General features: G+C 43.0%; 1 protein-coding gene across 1 annotated transcript in view; it reads left to right on the top strand.

Moving 5' to 3' along the window:
- The window catches only part of KCNK10 (potassium two pore domain channel subfamily K member 10), a 104,328-nt gene that overhangs the window by 20,450 nt on the left and 56,266 nt on the right, over positions 1 to 27,612 (top strand). The window contains exon 2 of the mRNA XM_061613240.1: positions 24,652 to 24,989. Within this exon, the coding sequence (XP_061469224.1) occupies positions 24,652 to 24,989 (338 nt within the window). The remainder of the gene's footprint in view (positions 1 to 24,651; positions 24,990 to 27,612) is intronic.

The following is a 27,612-nucleotide window of genomic DNA, read 5'->3' as shown; positions in this document are numbered from 1 at the left end:
CATTGTGCCATGGCAAACCGTGTTCTTTGTAGGTATGCTCAGTATGTGGAATAGTGCCTCCTTTGTTTAGAATTCAAGATATTGAAGGTTAGTGTGATTGAAATGGTTGTGAACTGGCAGAACTGATATAGTGGGGGGAAAGGAGTGGGAAATGGTGTGGTGATAGGTCCACAGAAAAAGGTAGAATGACCAATCTTAATCATTATTCTAGTGCACCCAATTTATAATGAAGAACAAAAGCTAGTTTACTAGTACTAGTCCAGTTTCATGGGAATAGTGTGGTTGAAGATCTACCTCAAAGGAAAGGTACAAAGGAGGAGGCTGTGTACAGACAATACATTTAAAGTCTCCCTCCAAGAATCCTGGGAACTGTAGTTTACCTCTTACAGCTACAGTTCTCAGCACCCTTAACAAACTACAGCTCCCAGGATTCTTGGAGGGAAGTCATGTGCTTAAAAGCACTTTAACATATGACTGCCAACAGGTGGCATGGCAAACTACAGCATGATGACAGAGTTCTAAGACCTGCTGAGCTAACAGGGGAGAAAGGAGTCTTGGCAACCTGGGGTGGGGTGGGGAGAAAAGAGCCTTGGTGACCTGGGGGGGGGTGAAAGGAGCCTTGGCGACCGAATTGGGGATAGGAGAAAGGAATCTGGGCAACCTGGAGGGAGGGGAGAGAAAGGAGGCTTGGTGACATGTAGGGGGGAAGAGAGAAAGAACGTTTGGCCAGGTCTAAGGGGAGGGGGAGTTTAGCAAGGGCTGGGGCAGTAGGGGGGTTGGTGAGGGGTGGTCAAGATGGTGTTCCTTTGCAGCTCCAGCATTGGAGCGAGGCGAAGTGGAGGGATCATAAAGTACTTTGGGCAAGCTCTAAGGCAGCCTTTCCCAACCAGTGTGCCTCCAGATGTTGTTGCACCACAACTCCCATCAGCCTCAGCCAGCATTGCCAATGGTCAGGAAGATGGGAGTTGTGGTGCAACAAGATCTGGAGGCACACTGGTTGGGAAAGGCTGCTCTAAGGGTAGGGCTTGGGACCAGGATACCTGAAAGATTGTCTTACCCCTTATATATCCAGTCGATCACTGCACTCTGCAGGTAAGGGCATCCTGCAGATACCATCTTATCAGGAGGTTTGTTCCCCACAACATAGGAAGCAGACCTTTAGTGTGGCAGCACCTACCCCATGGAATTTCCTTCCCTTAAATATTAGACAGGCGCTATCTCTGTTATTTTTTTGGTGCCTACTGAAGACTTTCTTCTTTCAACAAGCCTTTTAAGTAGAGACTTTATCCAAGTCTGTGTCTGTGTTGGAATTGCTTTTTAAGATGTTCTAAAAGCTGGTTTTTTTTAAAAAAATAAATGTTTTATTTAAATATGTTTTATTTATTTATTATTATTATTATTATTTATTTTATTCGATTTATTAGTCGCCCATCTGGCTGGAAACCCAGCCACTCTGAGCGACATACAAAATAAAGGCATATAAACGTCAAACATAAAAGTATATAAACATCAAAAAACAAGCAATAAAACTAATCAACAAAGTAGAAGCTATCCCCCAACCCACACAGCCCAACCCAAAGATCAGAAAGTCCTCCTAAAGAAGCTGCGTTTGAAGGCTGGAGGGTGGGGCAAGGCAGGTGGAAGCAGCCTCCCCTGATGGCAACAGAGTCTCTCTCCCCCTGTTTTTAGCATTTTTGTTTGCTGCCCTGGGCTCCTTCTGGGAGGAAGGGTGGGATATAAATTTAATAAATAAATAAAATATAAAATAGGTTTGCTTTTCTCTGATGAATCATTGAATGCCTGCATGGTGTCAGCACACGTGTCAAAGTAGAGAATGCATTTTCACACACAGCTGTAAATGCACCAAAAGTGAGTCTTACAGCATGATGCTGCTGATGCTGATAATATGATAATAATTGTGTAATGCTTTCACAGTGTGAAAGGTGCTTTATATCATCACCTATTGGATTGTTCACATGAACTTGAACTGCAAAACTAATGCATTGATAAGGAGAGAGATCCACACACGGAACAGCCACATATTATATGCAGAACCAATTATGGGAAGTTTTCTGCCTTGGGTTCCTTCTGGGAGGAAGGGTGGGATATAAATTTAATAAATAAAGTTTAACTAGTTCCAGTTAAAAGTTAGCTATTTCTTTACCTTTTAAACTAGTTAATTCCCATGACTGTGCAGAACCAATATATGTAGTTTATACTCTATTCTATTAATTCTGTTTTACTACTTTTCAGAAAAAAAGGAACAAACCACAGGATCATTCCATATTCTCCAGTATGCCACCAGTGCAAGTGCAACACATACAACAATCTTCTTCTGTGGAAAGACTCTGTAAGGTGGAATTTGAGGCTGTGTTAAGCCTCAACTGCGTCACAACTGTGAATTCAGTTCCCCTGAGGCAGCTGCCTTACAGACTGGTCTCCTCTGCCATACTAGGAAAGCAATTAATAGAACTTTCACTTTTAAAATTAAATTAATACCTGTAAACATCATTTTTCATACAGAAATACTTGACAGCATGTCTCATAGAAACTATATGTCTCTCTGAAATACAGGTGCTAAAGTTAACTGTACAAGAACACAGTCTCTGTTCTGCAGAAAGGCCCTGGGCCAGTCAGCTAATAACTGCTTCCGATGACTCTACTAACAAATCTTACATACCCTATTTTAGTAATGCATGAGAAATAAGGTGAATTATTTATAATGATCACTTGCACAGTTGGATGGAGGTCTAAAAGTGTTGCAAGTAAGACTCTATCCACATTACACTCTTCAAAACCATTTTGAAATGGAACCAGCTTGAGAGGATTGAAAGGATGTATTTTTCAACTTCTTTAACAAACTAGGGAGGAAATGCCTCCCCCCGACTCATATGCACACACAATATTCCAGCTCCCTATTACTTGAGCTAAGGTAGTGAGGTCTCATTAGGCTTCCTGGGCCTTGAAGAGCCAGCTCACTCACCTCTCTGCCTTTTCTCAGGTCCTGCGCTGAGTTTAACATTACAGGGGAGGGAGAGATGCTCTTCTCCGCCTTTCCTTCCTCCAGTTGCAAACCCTTAGGTTTGCCAACTCCCTCTCCCATCCATCTGTCAAGATTTGTGTTTACTTCATTCACATTCATATTTGCCATGTTTGCATTCCTTTGGTAACTTTACCCTGCCCTCTCTTTGGATGCCTAAACTATATTTCTAAAAGCTTACCTGTCATTTTAAGTTCCTGCAATGTTAGAAACTTGGGGACTGGAGGAAAATTTCATTGGGGGGGCAATGCCCTCTTTCCCCCCACCTCCATCACTACACCCCTGACTTAAGTGAAGCATCAGTTGCTTCAGGTGTCTTGTAAAGACATATCTTTTTGTCCAGGCTTCCCTGACCCGCAAGATTGGCCCCTGAATTCCAGGTGTTTGTCTGTTTTTATAATTCTGTTTTACTAGTTGTCATGTTGTATTTCTGTTTTTATTATGCTATTTTAATGCTTTTATGTTGTGTATTGCATAGATACTTTTAAATATTAAGCAGTTTAGAACTGCTTATAAACAAACAACAACAACACATCCTGTACACATTTTAAAGTTGGGAGGGAGAGGAAGGAAGGGTGCAAAGTACATGGAAGTACTTAAACAAGGCTGCTTGGATATTGAATGTTGTGCTTTACTAGTTATAGAGTAGATGGGCACATGGAATTGGTCTCAAGAAGCTTGTTTAATTATTCTTTGTAATGGATGTGCAGAAGCATATTCTTTGTAATGGATGTGCAGACTTTTATTCCTCATGTTGCTGTGTACCTGTTGGCACAGCCACTTGTTCTTTTTGTGTGTGCAAAATTAATCTCTTTCTTTGGGCCTTATTTTTGTCATTCTATCTGAACATGACAAAGCATTTCAGAATCTGATCACCATGTAGAGAACAATACAGTGCCTTGCAAAAGTAATCAGACCCCTGACCAATGCTCTCATATTACTGAATTACAAATGGTACATTGTAATTTCAATCTGTATGATATTTTATTTTGAAACACTGAAACTCAAAAACAATTATTGTAAGATGATACTGGTTTTATGTTGGGAAATGTTTGTAAGAGACATAAAAAACTGAAACACGTTGCTTGCATAAGTATTTAGTTCCTGTGCTGTGGAAGTTCCCAGTTTATACAGATAAAAGAAATTGCCCTGTCGAGGACACAGTTACCTTACCATTGGCCTCCACCTGTGAACCATTAAAGTTGCTGTCACATTGTCAGGATAAAAACCCCACTGTTGAAGGATCATTGGTCAGGCTGTGGAGCTGAAGGAAAATGAAGACCAAAGAGAAGTGAGAGACAATGTAATACAAATGCATAGATTAGGGAAAGGGTACAAAATAATATCCAAGTGTTTGGATATCCCAGTGACCACTGTTGGATCAACAATCAGGAAGGGGAAGCTGCATCTGGTCAGGGGTCTGATTACTTTTGCAAGGCACTGTATATGGATCACTTGCATGGAAGAGGAAATAGTTATGTGAACGGTAGTAACCCTCAAAGTCACCAATACTATTTTATTTTTTTGTTTATTAAAATTTATATTCCACTTGACTGTAAAAAAACCCTCTAAGCGGTTTACAAAGGACATTAAAATTATCGATAAAACAGTTTAAAACAAGTAATTAAAACATCTTTTAAACAAATTAGAAACAGTAACAGGTAAAACAAATTATAACACATCAGCATCTATGCATCTCAATAGGCTTGCCCAAACAAAAAGTTTTTAAGCAGGCACAGAAAAGAATACAATGAAGGCGCCTGCCTGATGTCAACAGGCAGGGAGTTCCAAAGAGTTTGTGCTGCCACAAACAATTTCTTACAAGTGTGGAACAGGAATTAAGTGGCATTTGTAACAGTGCCTGTTCTGCAGATCAAAGTGCTCAGGTGAGTACAAATACTAAAGGTTTGTAACTAGATTAAGCAGATATAAAGGAGCCAGGTCGAAAGATGCTAGTTGGTAGTTAAACTGGCATTATTCCATTAAGCAAGTAATGGACCACTTGGTGTTTTCACTTATTTCCAACCAATGTCAGATGCTACCAAAGCTAGTTCATGTCTGTTGCCATAAACAGTTCACATGATGATTATTCACACTGTACATAAATCTGCAAAATGATCTCCACCCACCCTCTTCAATAGAGGCTGTTTCAGCTGGAAACTCCCAATGTTTCTCCAGAAGCTGGCAGAAATATTGAAAAACTTATTTTCAAAGTAGCAAAGAAAGACTTGGCTTTGACAGTTTAGATGGTTTAAAGATATCATGTCCTGTTCTTGGGTTTCCCATACTAGGCTTCTAATTGGCTAGTGCTGGAAACAAGATGCTAGAATAGATGGACCTTTGATTTGATCCAGCAGGGCTGTCCTTATGGTGTTAAGAATAATATAATGAAAGATGACAACAAATAAGATTTGGAAGGAGCAAAGTATGAAGGCAAGCAAACAAAAATCCAAATTGCCCATCAATCTTGCCCAGACTCTGTTCAGCAGCTTATAGATGCTGAGTGGACCACAGACGGGATTAGGGTCCAAACTACAACTAGCATTAAATGAACAGACTGCAGATATGGGGCATGTGTGTATGAGTAAGAAAGAGGGGGGAACAGAAAGATCCCCCCCCCAAATCAGGGCAGAGCTGGGAGTCTTGATCGGGATCTGCAGTCCTGATCTAGATCAGACCTCACCCCCCTCAGCAGCAACTGCTATTTAAAACTAATGTTAAATCTTGGGGAAATGGAAATGGACTGCCTTCAAGTTGATCCCAACTTATGGCTTTTCATGGTAAACAGTATTCAGAGGTGGCTTACCATTGCCTTCCTCTGAGGCTGAGAGGCAGTGACTTCATGGCTGTGTGGGGATTTGAACCCTGGTCTCCCAGGTCATAGACCAACACTCTAACTACTACGCCACACTGGCTCTCAATGTTAAATGTTACAGTGCATAAAACATAACCTATCATTGGCCCTTAGCCATTTGTGGAAGGAGGTGTGCTGCAAAGAGAAGTCAGAGGCATAAGAACCTCTTGTAAGGCTAATGAGCATCACTTCCCCAAGGTTGAAATGACCCCTCTCAAAAAACACACATACCACATTTTAGGCCTTCACTGAGTGCTCTCCAGGGTACTGCATTTCTTTTTCAGACTAGGAGAACTTGCCAGCTGAGGAAGGAGCTGCAGTGTAAGGGAAGGGAGAAAGAGTAGCATTTCATGCCTGTGATTTTATCTCAGCTTGGAGACATTGGACAGCAATTTGTGCGGTGCTGTAAAGTTAGCCTTGGGGCTACTTCACTGCTCTCATTACTGAAGAGCATTCTGGTGGTACTTGTAACATTGCCACCCTAGAGCTCTCTGACCTTGGCTGCAGTAGGGATAAAGGAAAGCTGGGACTGTCTTTTGTAGCTCAACCTTACACTTGTGCCTGTGTCTGATTCATGGAAGAACTTTAATGTGAGTTATATTAGGGCCAGTTTATTCACCACAGATGCTGTCTGAAGGCCGTAGCATCGAAATTGGCACTTGTCAACTAGGCCAGCCTTCCTTAACCTAGTGGCCTTCAGATGTTGTTGGATTATAACTCCCATCAGCCCCAACCAGCATGGCCAATTGTTAGGGCTTATCTCGGCCATAGTTAAAGAAAGTGTAGAGTCCATCAATCTTTCTCCCCTGAGGTGTTTTTAAACATGTTTGGTTTTAATGTGTTTTAAAGGCTTTTGTTTTTAAGATGTTTTAAAGAGCATTTGTTTGCCGCCCTGGGCTCCTTCTAGGAGGAAGGGCATTGTATAAATTTAATAAATAAATAAAATAAAGACTACAGTGTTGACTAATGACACACTCCAGTAGAGACAGTTTGTAATCATTGTGAAAACTGATCTGGGTAGGGAAAGGGTTATAAAAAAAGACCCCATCTCTACTGTACATTTAAAGCACTATCATGGCACTTTAAATGGTCTTGGCTTTCCCCAAAGACTCCTGGGAACTGTAGTTTGTTAAGGGTGCTGAGAGTTGTTACGATAACCCTCTCAGACCTACAATTCCCAGATTTCCTTGGAAAAAAGGAGTTGGCTAGTAAACCACTGAGAACTATAGCTCTGTGAGGGGAATAGAGGTCTCATAACAACTCTCCACACCTTTAGTAAATTAGTTCCCAGGATTCTTTGGGGGAAGTCATGGCTGTTTAAAGTGGTATAATACTATTTTCAGTGCATAGTACAGATGAGACCATAGAGTGGGTAAGATATGGACTGTTCTCTTGCATCTAAAATAACTGACTAACTATTAGATGGTGATTTTATAGGCCCCTTATCCCAGTGGCACGGGAGCCATCAACAGTAAAGGCCCTGCTGAAAGTCCACACAGCTTGGAAAACTATTTATTTATTTTCTTTCATTTATATCCCATTTATATATCATGGGACACAAGGTGGTGTACATGGGTTCCCAGATGGCTTCCCATCCTGCCACTGATCAGTAAAGTGGCTTGACTGCATCATGAGTGCTCTCTGTTGTGGTTCTCAGTCATGCTGCCCCCTATCATGCATCCATCTGGCTATTGAATACTAAGTCTGTAATCTTTCCAAAAGAAATGTAGGGACTTTCTCTTTAGACAGGTATTTGATAGTATTCCTAGAACTGAGTTTGCAGGAATCTGTAATGCTCTAGTTTTTTTTGGACTATAAGAAGACTTGCTAGATTTTTTAAAATAAATTTTATTGTTAGCACTGTGTTATTAAGTGAGTTGTGATGACACGTTGTGACTATATATTTTATGTAGAGCATACAAGTCCAATGAGTTGATCAGCCCATCAATCAGTGATAAATCTTTCATGGACGATGATGTAATTGGATATGGTGATAATCAATAGGTAGCCCTCTAAAAGGACTATAAACAAATTGATGCAGGTTAAGCACATCAGTGGCTGTTACCCTCTTATGTCAAACATGCTGTTTGATGCTCAGGTGGCCCCTAAATCATGAATCATTTCTACTTGTGATCCAACCCTATGTTTGACTGTGTTGTGTGACCTCCCTGCTTTCTTTCATTGCTTGGACTACTGTTTTCTCCAAAAGCAATGAACAAAGCAGCTACAAAATTAGGGGCTTTAAAAATGTACTCTTTATACTGAATTCCAAATTAATTAGGAGTTGCTTTGGTCCAAGAGCTATTAATTGCTTGGGTTTCAATTATAGCTGATTAAATAGAACAATGTCAGTTTCCCCAAAACTAACAGGAATCATGTTATTAGACACTGGCTGGTAATATATGACAATTGCCACTTCAGAATTATTGTAATGCAATAGCTTTAGTAAATAAAACCCCAAAACTGCTAGGATGACAAGCTTAATTCCCACGTGGAATGTGGCATCATGACATCTCCTGAGCCCAACAAGAAGTCTCCCAGAGAAGTCTGGGAAGTCCACAAGCAGGACACCAGTGCAATAGCATTCTCCTACTGTTGTTCCCCAAGAACTAATCTTCAGAGGCATGCTGTCTCTGATCCTGGTAGTAGCATATAGTCATCATGACCGGTAGTTATTGATAGCCTTATCTTCCATGGATTTGTCTAACCCTCTTTTGTCCCGAATCTCCTACCATTCAGCTTCATTGGATGATTCTTGGTTCTAGTATTATCAAAGAGAGGGAAAAAACTCCTATTGTTGATATTCTGCACACCATGCATCATTTTCTGTACTTCTGTCATGTCCTCTCCTACTCGCCTTTTCCTTCCTCAACTAAAAAGCCCCAGACATTGTAACCTTTCCCCAAAGGAGAATTGCTCTAGCCACCTCATCATTTTGGTTGCCCTTTTCTGCATTCTCTCTCTGTGTGTAATTCTGGGGTGATATCTCCCATGTGGGAGAGACGAAAGCTGTAGGGCCTTACAGGTTCTTGGGGAATGACCAGGCAGCCACAGAGTACATGATGACCAGCGGCTTCCTTACCTTGTTTCCTTTGAAATCACCTGAGCAACCTCTTTCTCGTGAATGCGCTGGGTTGAGGGTTCTTGTATATTCCCCTATATCTACACAGACAATTTATAGGACAAACGTTGTGGTCACCTGAGCTTCCATGGTTTTTGCCAGCAGTTAGGTCTGTCTAGGTGAACTATGGTTGGAGGTCCCACCAAAGACCATACTAAGGTTTAGGGATAATTCAGGAGAAATAATGGGAGTTTAACAGTGGATTATCTTTATAAATCATATAATATTTATTATTTATACATTCATTTCATACATACAAATACACATGTATCTGGCTTCAGCCAGTAAACCAGAATCACATAGGTCAGAGTCAAAGTCCTGACTAGTTATAAGCTCATAATGGAGCTCTCAGCTCTTATATATTATACCTCAGTATTATATATTAGGCTTGTACCTCAGTATACATTGCAGTATACAGTTAATATGCCTTAAAGTATAAGGTTCTATTAATTTATACAGTTTATACCTTAAAGTATAAGGTTCTATTAATTTATACAGTATACAAATTACATTGCAATATTTATGAAACTATATTGCAAGGCATCAGCATCATGCAAGTTACATTTCCCTGTTAATACATTTCAATACATTTATATCTCTTATCCATAAAGGAATTCATCCTCCGTTAGCATCAGCAGCATGGCATAGCAGTAGTGTGTCTTCAGTTCAGTCTCTAGCAGCGAGCTAGGCAGCAATTGTTGGACCAGTCAGAAGAGCTGCTCACGAATGCAGGAACTCCTCTCCCTTTTATAAGGATGTTATCTCCTTATCGGCTGCTGCCTCTCCATGCCGCCTGCCAGAGGCCGCAAATGGGACGTACTAACCTTCTAATTAGTCAGTTCAACTAGATTCAGGTGTTGTCCAAACCATGTAAGGTGGCTGCAGCTGGTAACTGTGTCATTATCAGTACACTGGCTGACTGCCCAGAACTAGACAAAGGAGGTGGGAGCAAAATATTGTTTCCCCTTTTGAACTGGGCTGCTACTGGGAGGAAGGGCGGGATATAAATAAAATAATAAATAAATTAATAAATAAAATAAACTTTACAAGGCTTGACTGAAAGCTATGTGGAGGTCTACATTCCTGGATGTATAATATTCTATACATGAGTAAAACATACATTATAAAGACTCTTAAATGGGAAATGTACATACATTGAACATGGGTGCAGCCCGTAACACCTTGGGTTCCTGGTATTCAGTCTACAGCATGGATGATGAATCTGTGGACTGCCAGGTGATGTTTGACTCCAGCTCCCATCAGCCCCAGCCATCATCGCCCATGGCAAGGGATGGTGGGAGCTGTAGTCCCATAACTCTCTGGGAGCTGGTTTGTGATTTCTGAAAATCTAATGGGTTGTATTCAACTAAGTCCTATTCAGAATAAACCCACTGGAAATTAATGAACCTAAGTTAGTAATGTATACTAACTTCAGTGGGTCTACTCTGAGTGGGGCTAGCATGGACTACCACCCAGTAATTCTGGATCTGGGTTATTTATTTATTTTCTGCATGATAAAAAGCTCTCTGGGAGACTTAAAATAAATGTTAAAACCATCACATATACAAATGGGTTGGACACGATGGCCTTATAGGCCCCTTCCAACTCTACAATTCTATGATTGTATGAAATAAAAGTATAAAACCAGGGGTGCTATCCATTGTTATGCAAGTGGACTTCTACTCATCCAGCGGGACTTCCCCTTCCTTGCTGCTGCCTGCAGCCCCCCCCCAGTCTGCTCTGAGGACCTTGAAACCCCCCTCCCAGCACATTAGGGGGGCTGCTAGGGTGAGGCGGTGAAGAGGAAGCCCCACTGCACAAAGAGAAGCCAGTTCTGCTGGCAGACAGACAGAACTGGATGTCACTCATAAAGCCTGATTTTAACATCTCAATTTCTAATAGGAGAAAATAAAAAGATCTTCACCTAACACCAAAAAGAGTATAAAGTAGGCCCCAATCAAATCTCTCTGGGAAGGGTTTTCCATAGGATGCCACCACTGGAAAGGTCCTCTCCTTGGTACCCACCACACTTTCTTTGGCAGGGATAGCTGGAGAAGGACATACGAAGATCTTAATGTAGTTTTTAACTGGTAACCCTACTCAGAGTAGACCCACTGACATTACTATACACGACTAACAGATTTATTAATATCCATGAGTCTACTCTGAGTAGAATTTAACCCTTAATGCCTTGATAGGTACATGTGGGAGGAAGCAACCATTCAGGTTATGTGGTCCCAAGCTATATAAGACAGGGCTGGGAAATGTCAGGTCTGTGGGCCAAATGCAGCTCAACATTTATTTGGCCCCCATGACTCTGCCCAGGTCTCATGCCTTACCAGTCCTGCTCTGTGCCCACCTCAAGTGCTTTTGCATGCCAGGAATGCATCCTTGAACTGCGATCATGCTTCCTGCTTGCTTGGATAGTAGTTGGAGAGATGTGTGTATGTGGGGTATATATGTAGAAAGCTTTGGCTTTGTATGGGTGGAATATATCCTACTGAACAGAGGTAACAGTCACATGCAACACTGGTCTGTGGCCCTGTCCACCAGTGGCATTTGGCCCTCGGAAGGTTGATCATGAGCAAATGTGGCCCTTGAGCTCAGGAAGGCTCCCCAGCCTTGATTTAAGACCTTACAGGTTAATATCAGCACTTTGAGTTGTACAGAAGCTAAGAGGAACTCTGTGTGAGTAGGGCAGGCACCCAGAAAGCTGAAGGCTAGAGCGTGGGTGGGATTGTTTTTGAAGTTGCTTCAAAGTGAACACAATTCCACTGTTGCCTCTCAAAAATGCACGATTTCTCCCTATTAATGATCAGCAACATTTGACATTAATTGTAGATGCTGCCTTTATTCTGGACTGCTCACCTCTGCTTCCATTCCTCCCCCCTCCCCAAATTCATTGATGCCAACAGCAGCATTTGCTGCAGCTTGCTAAAATATTGCTGAAGTCAGCAGCTCTAACACTGCATTTAAGGCAGCTCACTTTAGGGAAACAGATGCAGCTGTTCTGTTATATTTTCTCCTATAAAGTCTCTTCAGTGTTGTGCAACTTACTATAATGGCAATCTTGCCACTGTGAAAGATAAAGCCTTCCTCCCACCTTGCTGTTGCTCAGTCTGCAACGTAGTTATGCAAAGCCGGGAGTTTTTTTCTGGGGACTTGTTCTGTCTCCAGTAGTCAAGGTTCAGCCTGATAAGTGTGAAGTAATCATAAAAATTATGTCTTTGATTCTTTATCAAGTACTTTTATCTCATCAATAAATAACCAATAAAACTCCTAAATATCCAGAATGAGGGGGGATAATTTACAGGAAAGAGGCTGTAATTAGAACATCTTTGGCACAGGGCCGTTATGCACTTGCCAAAACATTTAAGAGCTGAATTGATTTTGGGTGTAGGTGTGGGGAACGTTTGGCTCTCCAGATGTTGTTGAACTACTCTCAGCCCCAGCAAGCATGGCCAATGGCCAAGAATGATGAACATAAGAAGAGCTTGCTGGATCAGGCCAGTGGCCCATCTAGTCCAGCATCCTGTTCTCACAGTGGCTAACTAGATGACTGTAGGAAACTTGCAAGCAGGACCTGAACACAAGAGCACTCCCCCCCTGTGGTTTCCAGTAATTGGTATTCAGAAGCTTACTGCCTCTATTTGTGGAGGCAGAGTATTGTCGCTAGTAGCATTTGATAGCTAACCATTGTGGCTAGTAGCCTTTGACAGTTATCCTCCATGAATTTGTCTAATCCTATTTTAAAGCCATCCAAGTTGGTGGCCGTCACTATCTCCTCTGGGCGTGAGTTCCATAGCTTAACTATGCGCTGCATAAAGAAGTACTTTCTTTTATCTGTCCTGAATCTTCCAGCATTCAGCTTCATTAGATGTCCATGTTTTCTAGTGTTATGAAGAGTTGTAACACAACGATTATTAACAGTTGTGATGGGAGCTGTAATTCAACAACATCTGGAGGGCCAAAGGTTTCCCACATCTGATTTAGTGACTAAGGCTGCAAAACTAACCCCACTTACCTTGGAGGAAGGCCCATTGAATTTAATAGGACAAGTGGTCAAGGTGTTGGACTATGACCTGGGAGACCAGGGTTTGAATCCCCACATTACCATAAAGCTCACTGGGTGACCTTGGGCCAGTCACTGCCTCTCAGCCTCATGAAAACCCTATTCATAGAGTCGCCATAAGTCGGGATCAACTTGAAGGCAGTACATTTACATTTTACTTTTGAGTGAAGATGGCTAGGATTGAATGTTATTTATTTATTATTTAATTTATATCCCACCCTTCCCAGTAGGAGCCCAGGCCGGAAAAATGTTGATTTAGTCAGTCTTTTAATTTTCTGTTGGCTCACTAGCTTAATCTCCCAATTGAATAAATGACAGTTCTTTGACTTCTAGAATTCTTTGGTGGACCACTCTCCTGGTTTGGTGAGCCATTCTACTTTTTCTTCTTATAACAGTAAGGTCCAGTTCAGATGTTCTAAAACCTTATTGGATTCTCCATTCTAGCAGGCACTATTGTTCCAACATCAATGTTCCATTCTTGGGCAAGGTCCTGGAACGAGTGGTTGTGGACCAGCTCCAGACACTCTTGGATGAGACCGATTATCTGGATCCATTTCAATCGTGTTTCAGGCCCGGTTTCGGCACAGAGACAGCCTTGGTCGCCCTGTACGATGACCTTTGTCGGGAGAAAGACAGGGGGAGTGTAACTCTGTTGATTCTTCTTGATTTATCTGCGGCCTTTGATACCATCGACCATGGTATCCTTCTGGGGAGACTCGCTGATCTGGGAGTTGGAGGTACTGCTTGGCAGTGGTTCTGCTCCAACTTGGTGGGTCGGCTCCAGAAGGTAGTGCATGGGGAGTATTGCTCGGCACCCTGGGCTCTCCAGTATGGAGTTCCGCAGGGGTCAGTTCTATCCCCCATGCTTTTTAACATCTACATGAAGCCACTGGGTGTGGTCATCAGGAGTTTTGGAGTGCGCTGTCATCAGTATGCTGATGACACGCAGCTCTACTTCTCCTTTTCGTCCTTTTCAGGTGAGGCTGTCAATGTGCTGAACCGGTGCCTGATCGCGACAATGGACTGGATGAGAGCTAACAAACTGAGGCTCAATCCAGACAAGACTGAAATGCTGTTAGTGGGTAGTTCTTCCGACCAGATGGTGGATGTTCATCCTGTTCTGGATGGGGTTGCACTCCCCCTGAAGGAGCAGGTTCGTAGTTTAGGTGTTCTTTTAGAACCGTCCTTGTCACTTGAGGCTCAGGTAGCCTCGGTGGCACGGAACGCTTTCTACCAACTTCGGTTGGTGGCCCAGCTACGTCCCTGTCTGGATAGAGACAATCTCGCTTCAGTTGTTCATGCTCTGGTAACCTCTAAATTAGATTACTGTAATGCGCTCTACGTGGGGCTGCCTTTGAAGACGGTTCGGAAACTGCAGCTCGTGCAAAATGCAGCGGCCAGATTGTTATCTGGGACCAGGCGGTCCGAACATATAACACCGATTCTGGCCCGCTTGCACTGGCTACCTATATGTCTCCGGGCCTGATTCAAGGTGCTGGTTTTAACCTATAAAGCCTTACACGGCCTGGGACCACGATACCTGATGGAACGTCTCTCCCAATACGAACCTACCCGTACACTTCGCTCAATATCGAAGGCCCTCCTCCGGGTGCCTACTCAGAGGGAAGCCCGGAGGATGGTAACAAGAAAAAAGGGCTTTCTCAGTGGTGGCCCCCGAATTATGGAACAATCTCCCTGTGGAGGTACGCCTGGTGCCAACATTATTATCTTTTTGACGCCAGGTAAAAACATTCCTTTTCTCCCAGGCATTTTAATAATTTTAATTTTTAACAATATTTTAACATCTCAATTTATTTTTAGCATTTTAGTATGCTAGTATATTTGTATTTTAGTGTGTTTAAATTGTTCTATAAGTGGTTTTAATTGTATTTTGATGTCTTGCTTGTTGTGAACCGCCCAGAGAGCTTCGGCTATGGGGCAGTATAGAAATTTAATAAATAAATAAATAAAATAAATGTAGGAGTACACAGTGGGCAATAAATGTGCTGCTGGGCTCACGTGAATTTCCACAGGAAAGTAGCATCTGTCAGCATGGTCATGGCTGTTGCAGCATTAACTTCCTCTTTGCGCCTGGGTCTATAAAGGATACTCTGCATAGCCTTGGCCAACTTGGGGTCCTCTAGATGTTTTGGACTATAATTCCCATTGATCCCAGCCAGCATGTCTGGTGCAGCAAAGGCTGACATAGAGCATAAACTGGGCCAGAAATCTGCAAAGTAATAGGCTATATTCAAGCAAGCAGTGTCCTCCAGTGGGTTTTCAGTGGGCATTCACAGAACTCACACCAGCTTGTTCCAGAATTAATAAGATAAATTGATTAATCTGATCTTTGCAACCCCTAAGTTTAGGTTCCTTGTGAGAAGTTCTTGGCTCTAGAGAAGCCAACAGTAAATTTATAGTTTATAGTTAACTGCTTTCATTTTTGGACTGTCAGAACTGAGCCATAGACAGCTGTGAAGCTAGAGTCAGAAGCTGAGAGTCAAGTTAGCGGGGCAGAGCCAGAAAGCAAGCCAAGAGTCACACCAAGCCACAGCCAGGAACTCCTGTGATTCTGCAGGTAAAGTACCAGCTTGCACAAGATGTCTCTATAGCCCTTCTTAATTAGAAGTTGTGGCCAGCCTGAATGGACAGAGTCATTCCAGTACCTGGAAGCTCCTTACGGTCTAGACCATAGTGGGTAACCCTGCAGATGTTGCTGGATTACAATTCCTATAATCTGTGGACATTGGCCATGCTGGCTGGGGCTGATGGAAGTTAGAGTCCAACAATATCTGCAGGGCCACAGGTTAGCCACCCCTTGTCTAGAGAGATGCTCCTCCAACTGTACCTCTCATAGCTCACTCCACAGGGCAGTTATGCAGAGAATCAGGGGCTCTTGGTAGTTCTAGCTGTTGAGTAAGGGCAGGGATACCCAATGTGGTGCCCTCCAGGTGTTATTGGACTACAGCTGCCATCCCCCCGACCATTGATCATACTGGCTGAGGCTGATGACAGTTGTTATCCAGCAACATCTGGAGAGCACCTTGTTGGCTACCTCTGGGCATGGAGATGGCCAGTTTGCATGGCTGTTCTGCTGATGATGAACATACTTGCTGAATGGTATACTGCAACTACAGATCACACTTATGGAAGCTGCTGCTCAAGTAGTGTGAGGCAGGGTTTTTTTTATAATGTGCAACATAATACATACTGAGCAAGAATAGTGCATTGCCATGCATGTTGTCATCTTGCTCCCAGTTCATTCAGGAGTCAGTAATTAGTCCTCCTTGACTGAAAGTAAAGGTTTCAATAGATTAGTATGTTTTGGTGTTTATTATGATAGCCAGGCACCTTTTTCTTCTCAATCAACACTTGAGCATTTCAAAGAACAGTATTCATGGATAAATTTTGTATGTCTCATCTGCTGAGTTGGACAAAAGCAGCAGGCAGAGTGTGGGTTACTATAACAGTTCTGCACTGACGCATACTTGTAAACTTGTAACAAAGGACGTTTGGAAAAGAATTCAGTGTTAGATTAGAAGCTGTTCTTATAGAAGGTTTGATTTGGAGTTCACTTCTCCTTCAAATTAAATTAGCTGTATAAAAGGATAACAGAAATTGAATTAGAGCAATTCGAGCATTTAGACCATCTGGTCTCGTTCCAGAAGGATCACTGTATGACACTTCTCATGCATTTTTCCTCGATGATACATTGCCAGTTATGTTTTAGTACCCAATATTAATAATATAGCTGTTGACTTGTCCAAGGTACATGGTATTTAAATATAAACTTTTATATTCCTATGTAATCATCTTAGCCCATTGTCCAGTAATAAATGACTCACAAATATTGGAAAGGAAGGTTGTGAGATTTACTGTTCAATCTTCTTCATATCTGCTGCTTAGAGGTAAGTTCCATAGTATTCAGTGGGACCAGGCATGTGTACAAAGCCTTCATTGGTTAAACCATGAGATTCATCATCTAAAGTTTCAGTTGATTGATTAGTGGGAGCAATGGGTAGAACTGAAAGTTAAGGGCACACTTATTTCTTTTTTTATTTTTTGAGTTATTTTGGTTCTGGTGTAGTACTGTATTAGAGAATACAAAAAGAAAATATGAAATGCAGTGTCTGGTATTCGGTATGTGAACATCCCTTCCTTTTGGATGTAGGGTGTGGTTCACCTTCCATGCATCCCCTGCTTAATTAAATGGCTTTACATTTACAGTGCCTTGCAAAAGTAATCAGACCCCTGACCAATGCTGTCTTATTACTGAATTACAAAAAGTACATTCTGTATGATACTTTATTTTGAAACACTGAAACTCAAAATCAATTATTGTAAGGTGACATTGGTTTTATGTTAGGAAATGTTTGTGAGAAACATAAAAAACTGAAACATGTTGCTTGCATAAGTATTCAACTCCTGTGCTGTGGAAGCTCCAAGTTTACACAGATGAAAGAAATTGGTGTAACTTAAGATGCTCTCAGACCATTCACTGAGTCCAGAATTTAGTGGTGCTGGCTTTGCAGTTTCAATGGCAATGCTTTTAGTACCACTGAGTGGCTCTGTGTGTGATATTTATTTTAAAATATGATTTTTTTTTTTACTGCATTATTTTACATACTTTATTATCTATCACCTTGGATGGCTTTGTGCTGACAGCAGATTCGTAAATATTCAAACTCAAATGAGCTAAACTTATGGTGGAGCAAATGCTGACATTTAAGGCAGCTTGTTAATGCCTTCTGAGTGTTTCCATGCTGTGCCTTCTGCAAACAAACAGGATCTTACCTTTCCCCAATGGCATTGCCTCATTGGGAAAAGGACTATGTCACAACACTGGCATGTCCCCTATGAGGCATGTGCCAATTTAATGTGTGTGTTGCATAAACTCAGATTTGTCATTGCCTTTAATGAGAGAGATGAAAACCTCTTTTGTGATAAGTTAACAAACAGATACAAGAAAATATGTCATACTGGGAAAAGCAGACTCTGAAGAGGCCTTTTGAAGAAGTCACGCAGTCTAGACAGATGATGTTTCTTTCAGAGTTGGGATGCTTTGAAAGCAGGAGCACTACTTGTGGGAGCCCTTTTCAGAAGGCCTAATGCAGGGGTGGGGAAGTGGATCCAGCCGGTGGATGTGGGAAAGGCCGTAGCTCATCTGCTTTGCCTGCAAAAAGTCCCAGGTTCAATCCTTGGCATCTCCAGGTAGGGCTGGGAGAGAACCCTGCCAGAAATCCCAGAGAGCTGCTGCCAGTCAGTGTGGACAATACACTGCTAGATGGACTAATGGTCTGACTCGGTATACGGCAACTTCCTATGCTTCCTATGTAAACACTGGGGGCAGTCATGTTTTTTTTCCCCTGTACAATTCCTCCTGAGAATGATGGGACCTCATCGAGTCTCGTCACTCCCAGGGGGACTTGCTGTGTGGGCCTTCAGGACACTGTGTGGCAGGAAGGAGTCTCATGCGGTTGTCGCTTCAGGCTGAATTGCCTATTTTTAAAAGTCTAAAATAAATATCTTTTAGCATAGTGGTTCCCAAACCTTTTCTCCCACAGATTGATTGAAAATTGCTGATGGTCTTGGCAGACCACTTAATGATTTTCTGTCTGCTTTAGCAGCTGTGCTGTGCTGTGCTAGGTGCTGTCTGATTTTTTAATTGGATTTTTATGGCTTCTTTTATTTCTTATGTGGTGTTTTATTGTATTTCAATTTGCATTCCATCGAATAAAATACAATTAAATCCTATTAAAAATCAGTATGAGTGCCATGGACTACCCGAATGAAGCTCGTGGACCACTGGTGGTCCATGTTTGGGAACCTCTCTTTTAGAGGAATGGAGGCAGTGCTGTAGCCCTAGGACCACCTCATAAATACTTTTAAAAAACCCTTTCTGTTTCCGTGTGGATATTTAAAATCTGCATGGAAACAGGACAGAATAGACATACTCCCTTCCCCATGCAGAGCTGGCATGGGCCAGACTTTAATGGTTCTCTCCATCCCTGCTACCATGGGCAATGGCCTTGCTGGCTGGGGCTGATGGGAGTTGGAATCCAACAACTTCTGGAAGGCCATAGGTTTCTCCGACCTTCCCTTGGACACTAGATTTGTGGGGGAAAACCCACATGTATACACTAAGGCATTAGCCCTGCTCACATCACACTGCATGTACATGTGTGGCAGTAAGGTCAGGATTGCTCTGCCTGGCTCTGTCCTGAACTCCCCAGATATCACCAGAACTTCTGAAAAGAATCCTTGTGTGTGCAAGCTGTACATTTATAGTCTCTGCACATGATTTGTGCCCTGCAAAAATGCAAGGTATGCATCATGTGGAAAGTGCTTGCATGGTAACGTGTAGAGATCAGGGGTTGGGTCAGTGAGTGTGATCCTGAACACCCCTTCCCCAAGCATTCATTTTATGTACCATGTCACCTGACTAAGGCTGTTGTATGTGGGAGTAAAGTTGATGATGATCTCCCCCAATATTCATTCAGTTTATATATTTGCTGGTGCTGGTAGCTAAATTGTGTCTAAAATTCTTAAATGCTAATGTGGTAGATTGCTGTCATGATCAAGTTATATGATGGATTATTAAATGTATTGATATTTTCAGTCATATTTCAGAGTTTAGTGACCATTTTGAATTGACTGTATTTTGTATTGTTTATTGTTTATTGAAAAGTATTTATGATCCACCTCTCTTCCTGGTTAGAAAGTTGGTGATATATTTATGGTTTCATTAATAAAATGTGATTGGTTGGAAAGACATGTTACAGGTTTGGGCAGGGGAGCCAATGTGGTGCCCTCCAGATGTTGTTAGACTATCTCCCATCATCCCTGACCAAACAGACTGAGGTTGATGGAAGTTGTAGTCCAACAGCATCTGGAGGGGACCACATTGGCTATTGCTGGGCTAGGGCATCTATCATACATTGTTTGTTACTACAGTTCACGGAAACACATAAATAGGAGTCGCTCTGTAAAGAAGACAGAACTGTATATAAATAAATAGAGTAGCAGACTCCACTGCTTCTTTTTTAAGATGGGAAGCAAAAATACAAAAATAATCCCTTCACTTACTGGGAGGAACTAAGGCAGGTTCTCTGAAAGGGGATGTCACACTTCAGGGAATTCTAATATGCTGTTCATTTTTATCATCCAACATGTACACATCAAACTTCTACTTCTGACACTACTTCTCTCATAATCTTGAACTGATAGGATCAATTTGGAGATTGTAACATTTGTGAATTATCACACACAGTTACTAATAACTCCTCAGTCCCTACGTACTGATGTGAATGATTACACCAGTGGGCTTTCTTGATGCAGTCCATCTTCCATTGAAGTGAGTGGCAGAACTCCTGTTCATTGGGAGAACTGTATTGCACCCTTAATCCCTGTTGCATGACCCTACATACACCTGTGTATGCTGTCTCTTTTCTTTTTGAGAAACAGGACAACAGGCATAGGTGATACTACCAGAGTACTAAGCTTTATACACCTAAAATGAGCTATTGTTTAGCTCCTCCACTGACAGACTGAGAGGAGATGATGGCGAGAGCAATTGTAATTTATGCAGAAGCCTTTTGTATAAGTCATCTCAGCAATTCTTATAACACCCTGCAAGGTAGGCCAGTAGTATAGTCTCTGTTTTAGTTTGCAAGGATTGGGGCTGAGAGACTAGTTACTTGTCTAAGGCCACAAAGTGAGTTTATGACAGATACTTAGCTAGTCCACAGCTTTCTCTTTCAACTAGTAAACTGCAGGGGTGGAACAGAAGAAGCTTAGGAAGTTTTGGCCTCAGATCACAGACTCTTCCTCCCTGATATTAACAATTTGATCCTGCTGACACTTTGCATCATTGTCCTGCTAAATATTAATGAGTGAATTATCTCATAATCTGTGTGAAAGACAATGTAAATCATGGTATCTACCCCTCCAGTCCCTCCTCAGCCAGGCTGACTGCAGTTTCCTAGAGGGTGGGATTTTGATGTGGAAACTGTGTGAGGAGAAAGGGTTACATTTCCCCCACAGAATGTCACTTCTCTGGTTTTAAAAGGTTGCCTGTAGAATGGTCCTTATTTCATCCCTCTATAGGTGCTATGTAGCTTGCTAATGCTTAGCTGTTTATGTTATCATCAACACACCTTTGTAAATGATCCCTGCACTAGTTGTACACACAATCTTATACTTGTCTACTCAGAAGTAAGTCCCATTTAGTTCAATGGGGTAAGTGTGCATAGAAGGTGTGCAAAGCCTTATGCTTTATCAGCATGGTCACAGTCTGCATTTCCCCCCCATTTCGTTATGCTCTGAGCTTGCTCCTTTTATTCTTTCCCCATCCCCACAGGCATATCTTTATCTGCCAACTTGGAATAACACTTTGAACATCTGATGAAGTGGACCCTAGTCCACAAAAACATATGCCATTGTGTTCAGTTCTGAGTGGTAGCTTCAGCAGTTCTGACCCAAGCTAAGAGTTCAGGTTTGGGCAAACAGAGCAAAGTGAGGTAAAGTAGGGCAAAGTCTAGATTACTGTTCTTCAACCTTGGGTCCCCAGATGTTGTTGGACTACAGCTCCCATCATCCTTGGCTATTGGTTAAACTGGTTGGGGTTGATGGGAGTTGTAGTCGAACAACATCTGGGGACCCAAGGTTGAAGAACAGTGGGTCTAGATTCTAGCACAGGACTAGGCAGCTCCATGTAGAGCCAAGGGCAGAGACCTCATGAGAGCAGAGCAAGAATGTTGCTTCAGAAGCAGTCAGTCCCAGACTGAGCCTTGCATAGGAGCTGCAGGTCTATCTATGCACCTAGTTCCACCTTTTGTGAAAGGAGCCTCTTCGTTTAAAGGGGTCATGCCTGCTTTAGCAGTTGTCAGCCCTGAGAGTGGGGGAGACTGTGGTTCTACTAGTGCTTCTAAGCTGGATTCCTTGGAGTCAGAGGAGGGCAATGTAACCTCCTCAGGCCAGAAAAGTACTGGCACAATGGGCTCCCCTTGTTCAAGTGCTCATGGGTTAGTAGTCACATCTGGGGCAGGCCTTGAGGGCAATTCCCTCTCTCATTCTGAATCCTCAGCCTTATCACCTGAAGATGGACAGTTCGACTTCAGTGTCATGATACAGTATCCATGTGTTAGTGTTTAAGTTGCCACAAGAATCTTTGGGTTGCTTTTTTTCTTTTTCTTTTTGCTGCAGCAGAGTAACATGGCTACCATGCTAGACACTACTATAATATGATGTACATCAGTTTTGTTTAGGCTTGCCAGGTTCAGGGCCTGAGACTGATCCTGTATCTTTAGGAGAAGAGAAAGTCAGCCAAGTGCAGGTGTTCTTGCAACTCTGTAATGGGAAAAACCACAAGGTGGAATTCTCCCTTCCCCCTGCACAACTTTTAAAGATACAGAAGATGCCATGCTTGTGGGCTTCAAAGAAGCATCTGCCTGACCAGTGTTCAAAGAAGAATGCTGGACTAGATCAGGCCTGCAACGCTCCACATGTTGTTGGACTCCAGCTGCTATCAGTTCCAACCGCAATGACCAGTGGCGAGGGATGATGGGAGTTGTAGTCCAGCAACACCTGGACTTCCCTATGCCTGGCTTAGATAAGTAGAGGCGATCACTCATGGCCGAGTACGATTGTTTTCCAAGATAAGGTCTTTAACAGTGGGTCCGTCAGTGACTGTGGAGGCCAATTCTGGATCCACACAGCCTCCCACAGTGAGGACATAGGTTTCCAGATGGATTTGCTTGAAAGACGCCTGTGCGTGAATTTGTTTTATGTTTGTTTGTGATCAACACACAATCTTGACAGAAAAAGGCTTTGATCCAATGGCAAAGGATACCACGACAATTGGAAGTCTTTTATCTGCTGCAGCCTTCATCCGCCTTCACAGCCGTTGTAACGTACACATTGTTATCATCCGCCTGTTCTGTCATTGAGGACTTTCTTGGATCATTCTTTGTCTGGTTCCTCTCCCTTGACCTTACTGCCATGGGTGACCCTGCTGGGAGTACATGACTCCCGACGGCATCGCTCACATGGTTCATTGGAACACGCAAGCCCACTCACCACTACAAGGTGACGATCCAGCGAAGGGTGGCTTAGATAAACCATTAGTCTCACTGAGCATGGCTGTTAAATTCTTGTCACATGAAACTAGATCCATTTTCTTGATATGGCTGCTATTTTCCTGCCCATCAGTGCCCTCTGCTCTTGATTTTCAAGGACAATCAGTGAAAACATAACCTGTATTCCTTCTTTGCAAGATATGCTTATCAGTGTATACTGAGAGTCAAATGGAGCTATTGTGGAAATGCACAAGACTTGCTAGTTCTTTGGTTTTTCCATAAAAGCTGAGATTGTGTATGCCTCTGCATGTGTGTCAGGTGAACAGAAAGGTCTGGGAGTGCTTGATGACAAGATCTGGTGTTGTAAGAAAATAAAAAGCCAAGCCTTCTTAAATTAATGAAGTTATGCGATTCTTGCCAAGCTGTATTTGTAACAAAGCAATTAGAGGGCAAAACTGTAGGAACATTGTACTAGAGACGGTCACATTAGATAACTAAAATGGACTCTTTCAGCCATTCAATCAATGGAGAAGTGGCACCAGGACTGACCCTACCATTAGGCAAAGTGAAGTGGCTACCTCAGGCACCTGATTTTGGTTGTTGTGAAAGTTTAGCAAGTTATTAGTTCTATAATGTATTATTACTATATATTTTTCTTCCCGGGGTGGAGAGAGGTGCTTGTGGGATTTTCTGTCTCAGGTGCCAAAATAGTTTTGGATATTAACTTTGTGGGGGAGGGAGGTGCCATTTGCTCCTCCACTTCAGGCAGCTAAATATTTTGGGCCAGTCCCGGTTATAATATTTATTTATTTATGTATTCATTCATTCATTCTAAAAAAATCTTATACGCTGCTTTTCATTTACAAATCACAAAAGTGGTTCACAATTTGCATAAAAGCTATTAAAATCAATAAAGAATTTCAGCAATTATATTCGCTGGAACAAAAACAAGATCTCACTGGGTGGTATCCAGCATGTCCACTAGCGCAAGGATTTCTGCTTGCACTATGGAAGTTCCCCTCCCTCTCCTCTCCCAAAATCTGCTCCAGAGGGTTGGGGGAACACCTAGAACAGATATGGAAGGCACTCGGGGAGGAGAGGGAGGGACAATTCCACTGCGTAGCCAAAAGTCCTTGTGCTAGTGGAAGTCCTTCACTGGATGCTGCCAAATATCAGCAGTTGGGAAACACCTGGGTAAGCAGAAAGGTCTTTCACTGTCTGTGCAAGGATCCAGTTGTTGGTGCTTGCCTGATCTCCATAAGGAGCTCATTCCACAAAATGGGTACCACACCAGAAAAGGCCCTCCTCTGAATCGCGGCCAGCTGAACTTCGGTAGTCTGTGGTATGGTCAGGACGCCCCCTGCATTTCTGTGCAAGGTCTGTAAATGCTGTTTTTCATCTGTCATGTTTATTAAAGGTAAGGACTATAACTGTAAAAGAAAATCAAGAGCAGAGGTTTAACATGCCAATTTGGTTTTTTTGTTTTAGTGACTGTTCCGGCAGCTGTCCCCTCGCCTTGTGAGCCTGAGGCCAACAAGAACAAGGCGCACCAGCCAGGGCCACGGCTCTCTATTTCCTCCCCCCGGACAACTGTGATCGCCAGCATGGAAGCCCCATCGCAGGGTTTGCAGACGGTCATGAAGTGGAAAACAGTGGTGGCCATCTTCTTTGTGGTTGTGGCCTACCTGGTCACGGGGGGACTTGTGTTCCGTGCCCTGGAGCAGCCCGAAGAAAGCAGGCAGAAGAACAGAACAGCCAATGATAAGGCAGATTTCCTTCTGGAGAACAAATGTGTATCCCAACAGGAGTTGGAGGAATTGATTAAGGTGAGAAAACTATGAGGGATGCGTTGAGGAAACTGCTTCTAATGACACTGCAGCCCTGATCGGAGGTTATGGGGAATAATGATTCCCCACTATGTGAACAAACCATGGCAAGCCTCAGGCTTGGGTTCTTCCTCTTCCCCTCATCTTATCTTTTTTGGCCATGGGAAGGCGATGCAAAGCAACTGCGTTTGATTTTAAACAAAGTGCAGTTTTGTATGATGTCTGAAAACCGTGGCTTGTTTAAATTATGGCTAATTGCAATAAACCATGAGTCAAAGTGTGATTTTGCATGCCAACATGATCTGAAAGCGTCTTTTCACTCAACTTTGGGAGCAGTTTTTTTGGTGACCTGAGGGGCTACAGTGGCAAGGGGACCCCTTGGATCCGATCTACCATTCCTTAAGATGTAAGTTGGGGGGGGGGAGAGAAAAGATCTGAAGATATGCTTCCATTCAGAATGTTTCTAAGTTCAGGCAAAAGTAGTTCTGGCATGAACCATCCACAAACCCTGGTTGCACTATTGTAATGCAACAGAGATATATGGCTTCTTGAGATTTTAGGACAGGGGTAGAGAACTTATTTTTCAGCCCGAGAGCGCCAGTTCCTTGTGGCCAGCTTTCTGGGAGCTGCATGCCATTGGTGGGTGGAGCCAAAAACAAAAGTGGGTGTGGCCAGAGCTGGCAGTGGCCAGGGCCACCCCCCCACAGAGCCTACACGCACACATTCATATACGTATGTGCACACATGCATAGATACAAATACACATACACCTGGGTGGTATTTAGTGCTAGTCCTTCTCAGAGTAGACCTATTGAAGTTGAGATGTGACTAACTTTGGTACACATGTATGTAAATACATACATAGGCAGACTCATGCATTCCCTTGCACACACATGAATGCAGATTCTCCCTCCTCCCCCCCCAGCTTAACCTTCCCTTTGCAGGCGCAACCTCCACAAAGATCACCCCTCCACCACACAGTGATTATGGTTTACACAGCCTTGTGTTGATGCCCATAGAAGGCTTTGTTTGAAGCCTAATTGTGGCTCAGGGGGCTGTTTTCGGTGGGGTGGTCTACCACACAAGGAGGCAGAATTACCCTTTCCCCAGTGGTGGAGGATGGCCATGCGGAATGGTGGGGTGGAAGGCATGGAGAACCACCGTAGGTGGAACCAATCACAGCCAGCCAGCTAATACTAGGTTTCTCCCCATCCTCCTCCCGGCTGAGTTTGGCAAAGGGAACGCTGAGATGAAGGACGAGGAAGAAGCTGACAGGCAGTGCCACTCCCTGGACTGGTTGTAAGTTGGAAGGCAGGCATGTGGGGGCTGGCTCAGGGCAGAATGAGGTTGGTGGGCAGTTTCCCCTTAATGAACCAGCCTCCTCTGCCTTTCCATCTCCAGCTTCAAAACCCTCTTCTAGTGCTATCAGTAGAAGGCTATGTTCAAGCCTAAAGGTCACATGGGGGCAAGGAGGGGAAGGCCCCCATGGGCTGTATCTGGGGCACAGAGCGGTGGCTCCCTGATCTTGTTTAAGGATCACATGGGATGGAAAGGAGAAACGCAAGAACATCCAATTTTGACTCTGTTTTTATTGATACAGTCTTAGCCTATTTATTTATTTATTTATTTGATTTATACAGTATCCCGCCCTTCCTCCCAGCAAGAGCCCAGGGTGGTAAACAGAAGCGCTAAAAACACATCAAAACATCACAAAAACAGACCCTAAAATACACCAAAACAAAACAACTTTAAAAACATTTCTAAAAAAAGCTTAAAAAATTCTTTTTAAAAGGGTTAAAAAACATTGTTTTTTAAAAAAAAATATTAAAAAGCAATTCCAACACAGACGCAGACTGGGATAGGTCTCAACTTAAAAGGCTTGTTGAAAAAGGAAAGTCTTCAAAAGGTGCTGAAAAGATAATAGAGATGACTCCTGCCTAATATTTAAGGGGAGGGAATTCCACAGGGTAGGCGCCACCACACTAAAGGTCCATTTCTTATATTGTGCGGAACGGACCTCTTGATAAGATGGTATCTGCAGGAGGCCCTCACCTGCAGAGTGCAGTGATCGACTGGGTATATAAGGGGTAAGACGGTCCTGTATAGGGCTTTGTACACCAAAACTAGAACCTTGAACGAGGCCTGGTAGCAAATAGGCAGCCAGTACAATTTTTCAGTAGCGGGTGACATGTTGGCCATACCCTGCCCCAGTGTGCAGTCTCACCACCGCATTTTGCACCAGCTGCAGCTTCCAGACCAACCTCAAGGGCAGCCCCACATAGAGCACATTACAGTAATCCAACCTGGAGGTTACCAGCGCATGCACAACAGTGGTCAGGCTATTCTGGTCCAGAAACGGCCGCAGCTGTCTTACCTGCCGAATCTGGTAAAAGGCACTCCTAGCCACGAAGGTCACCTGGGCCTCTAGCTATGGACTGCATTCAAAGCAGGCAACTTACCAATTATACAAACTTGGGAACCACCAACCCTCAGTGCCTCCATCTTGCTAGGATTCAGGCTCAGTTTATTGGCCCTCATCCAGCCCACCACCAAGTTCAGGCAGCGGTCGATGGCTTGCACGGCCTCTCCCAATTGATATGTTACAGAGAAATAGAGCTGGAAA

The sequence above is a fragment of the Rhineura floridana genome, chromosome 2 (assembly GCF_030035675.1).
Source record: "Rhineura floridana isolate rRhiFlo1 chromosome 2, rRhiFlo1.hap2, whole genome shotgun sequence".
Classification (NCBI taxonomy): Eukaryota; Metazoa; Chordata; class Lepidosauria; order Squamata; family Rhineuridae; genus Rhineura; species Rhineura floridana.
This window is presented reverse-complemented; position numbering and strand designations above follow the sequence as displayed.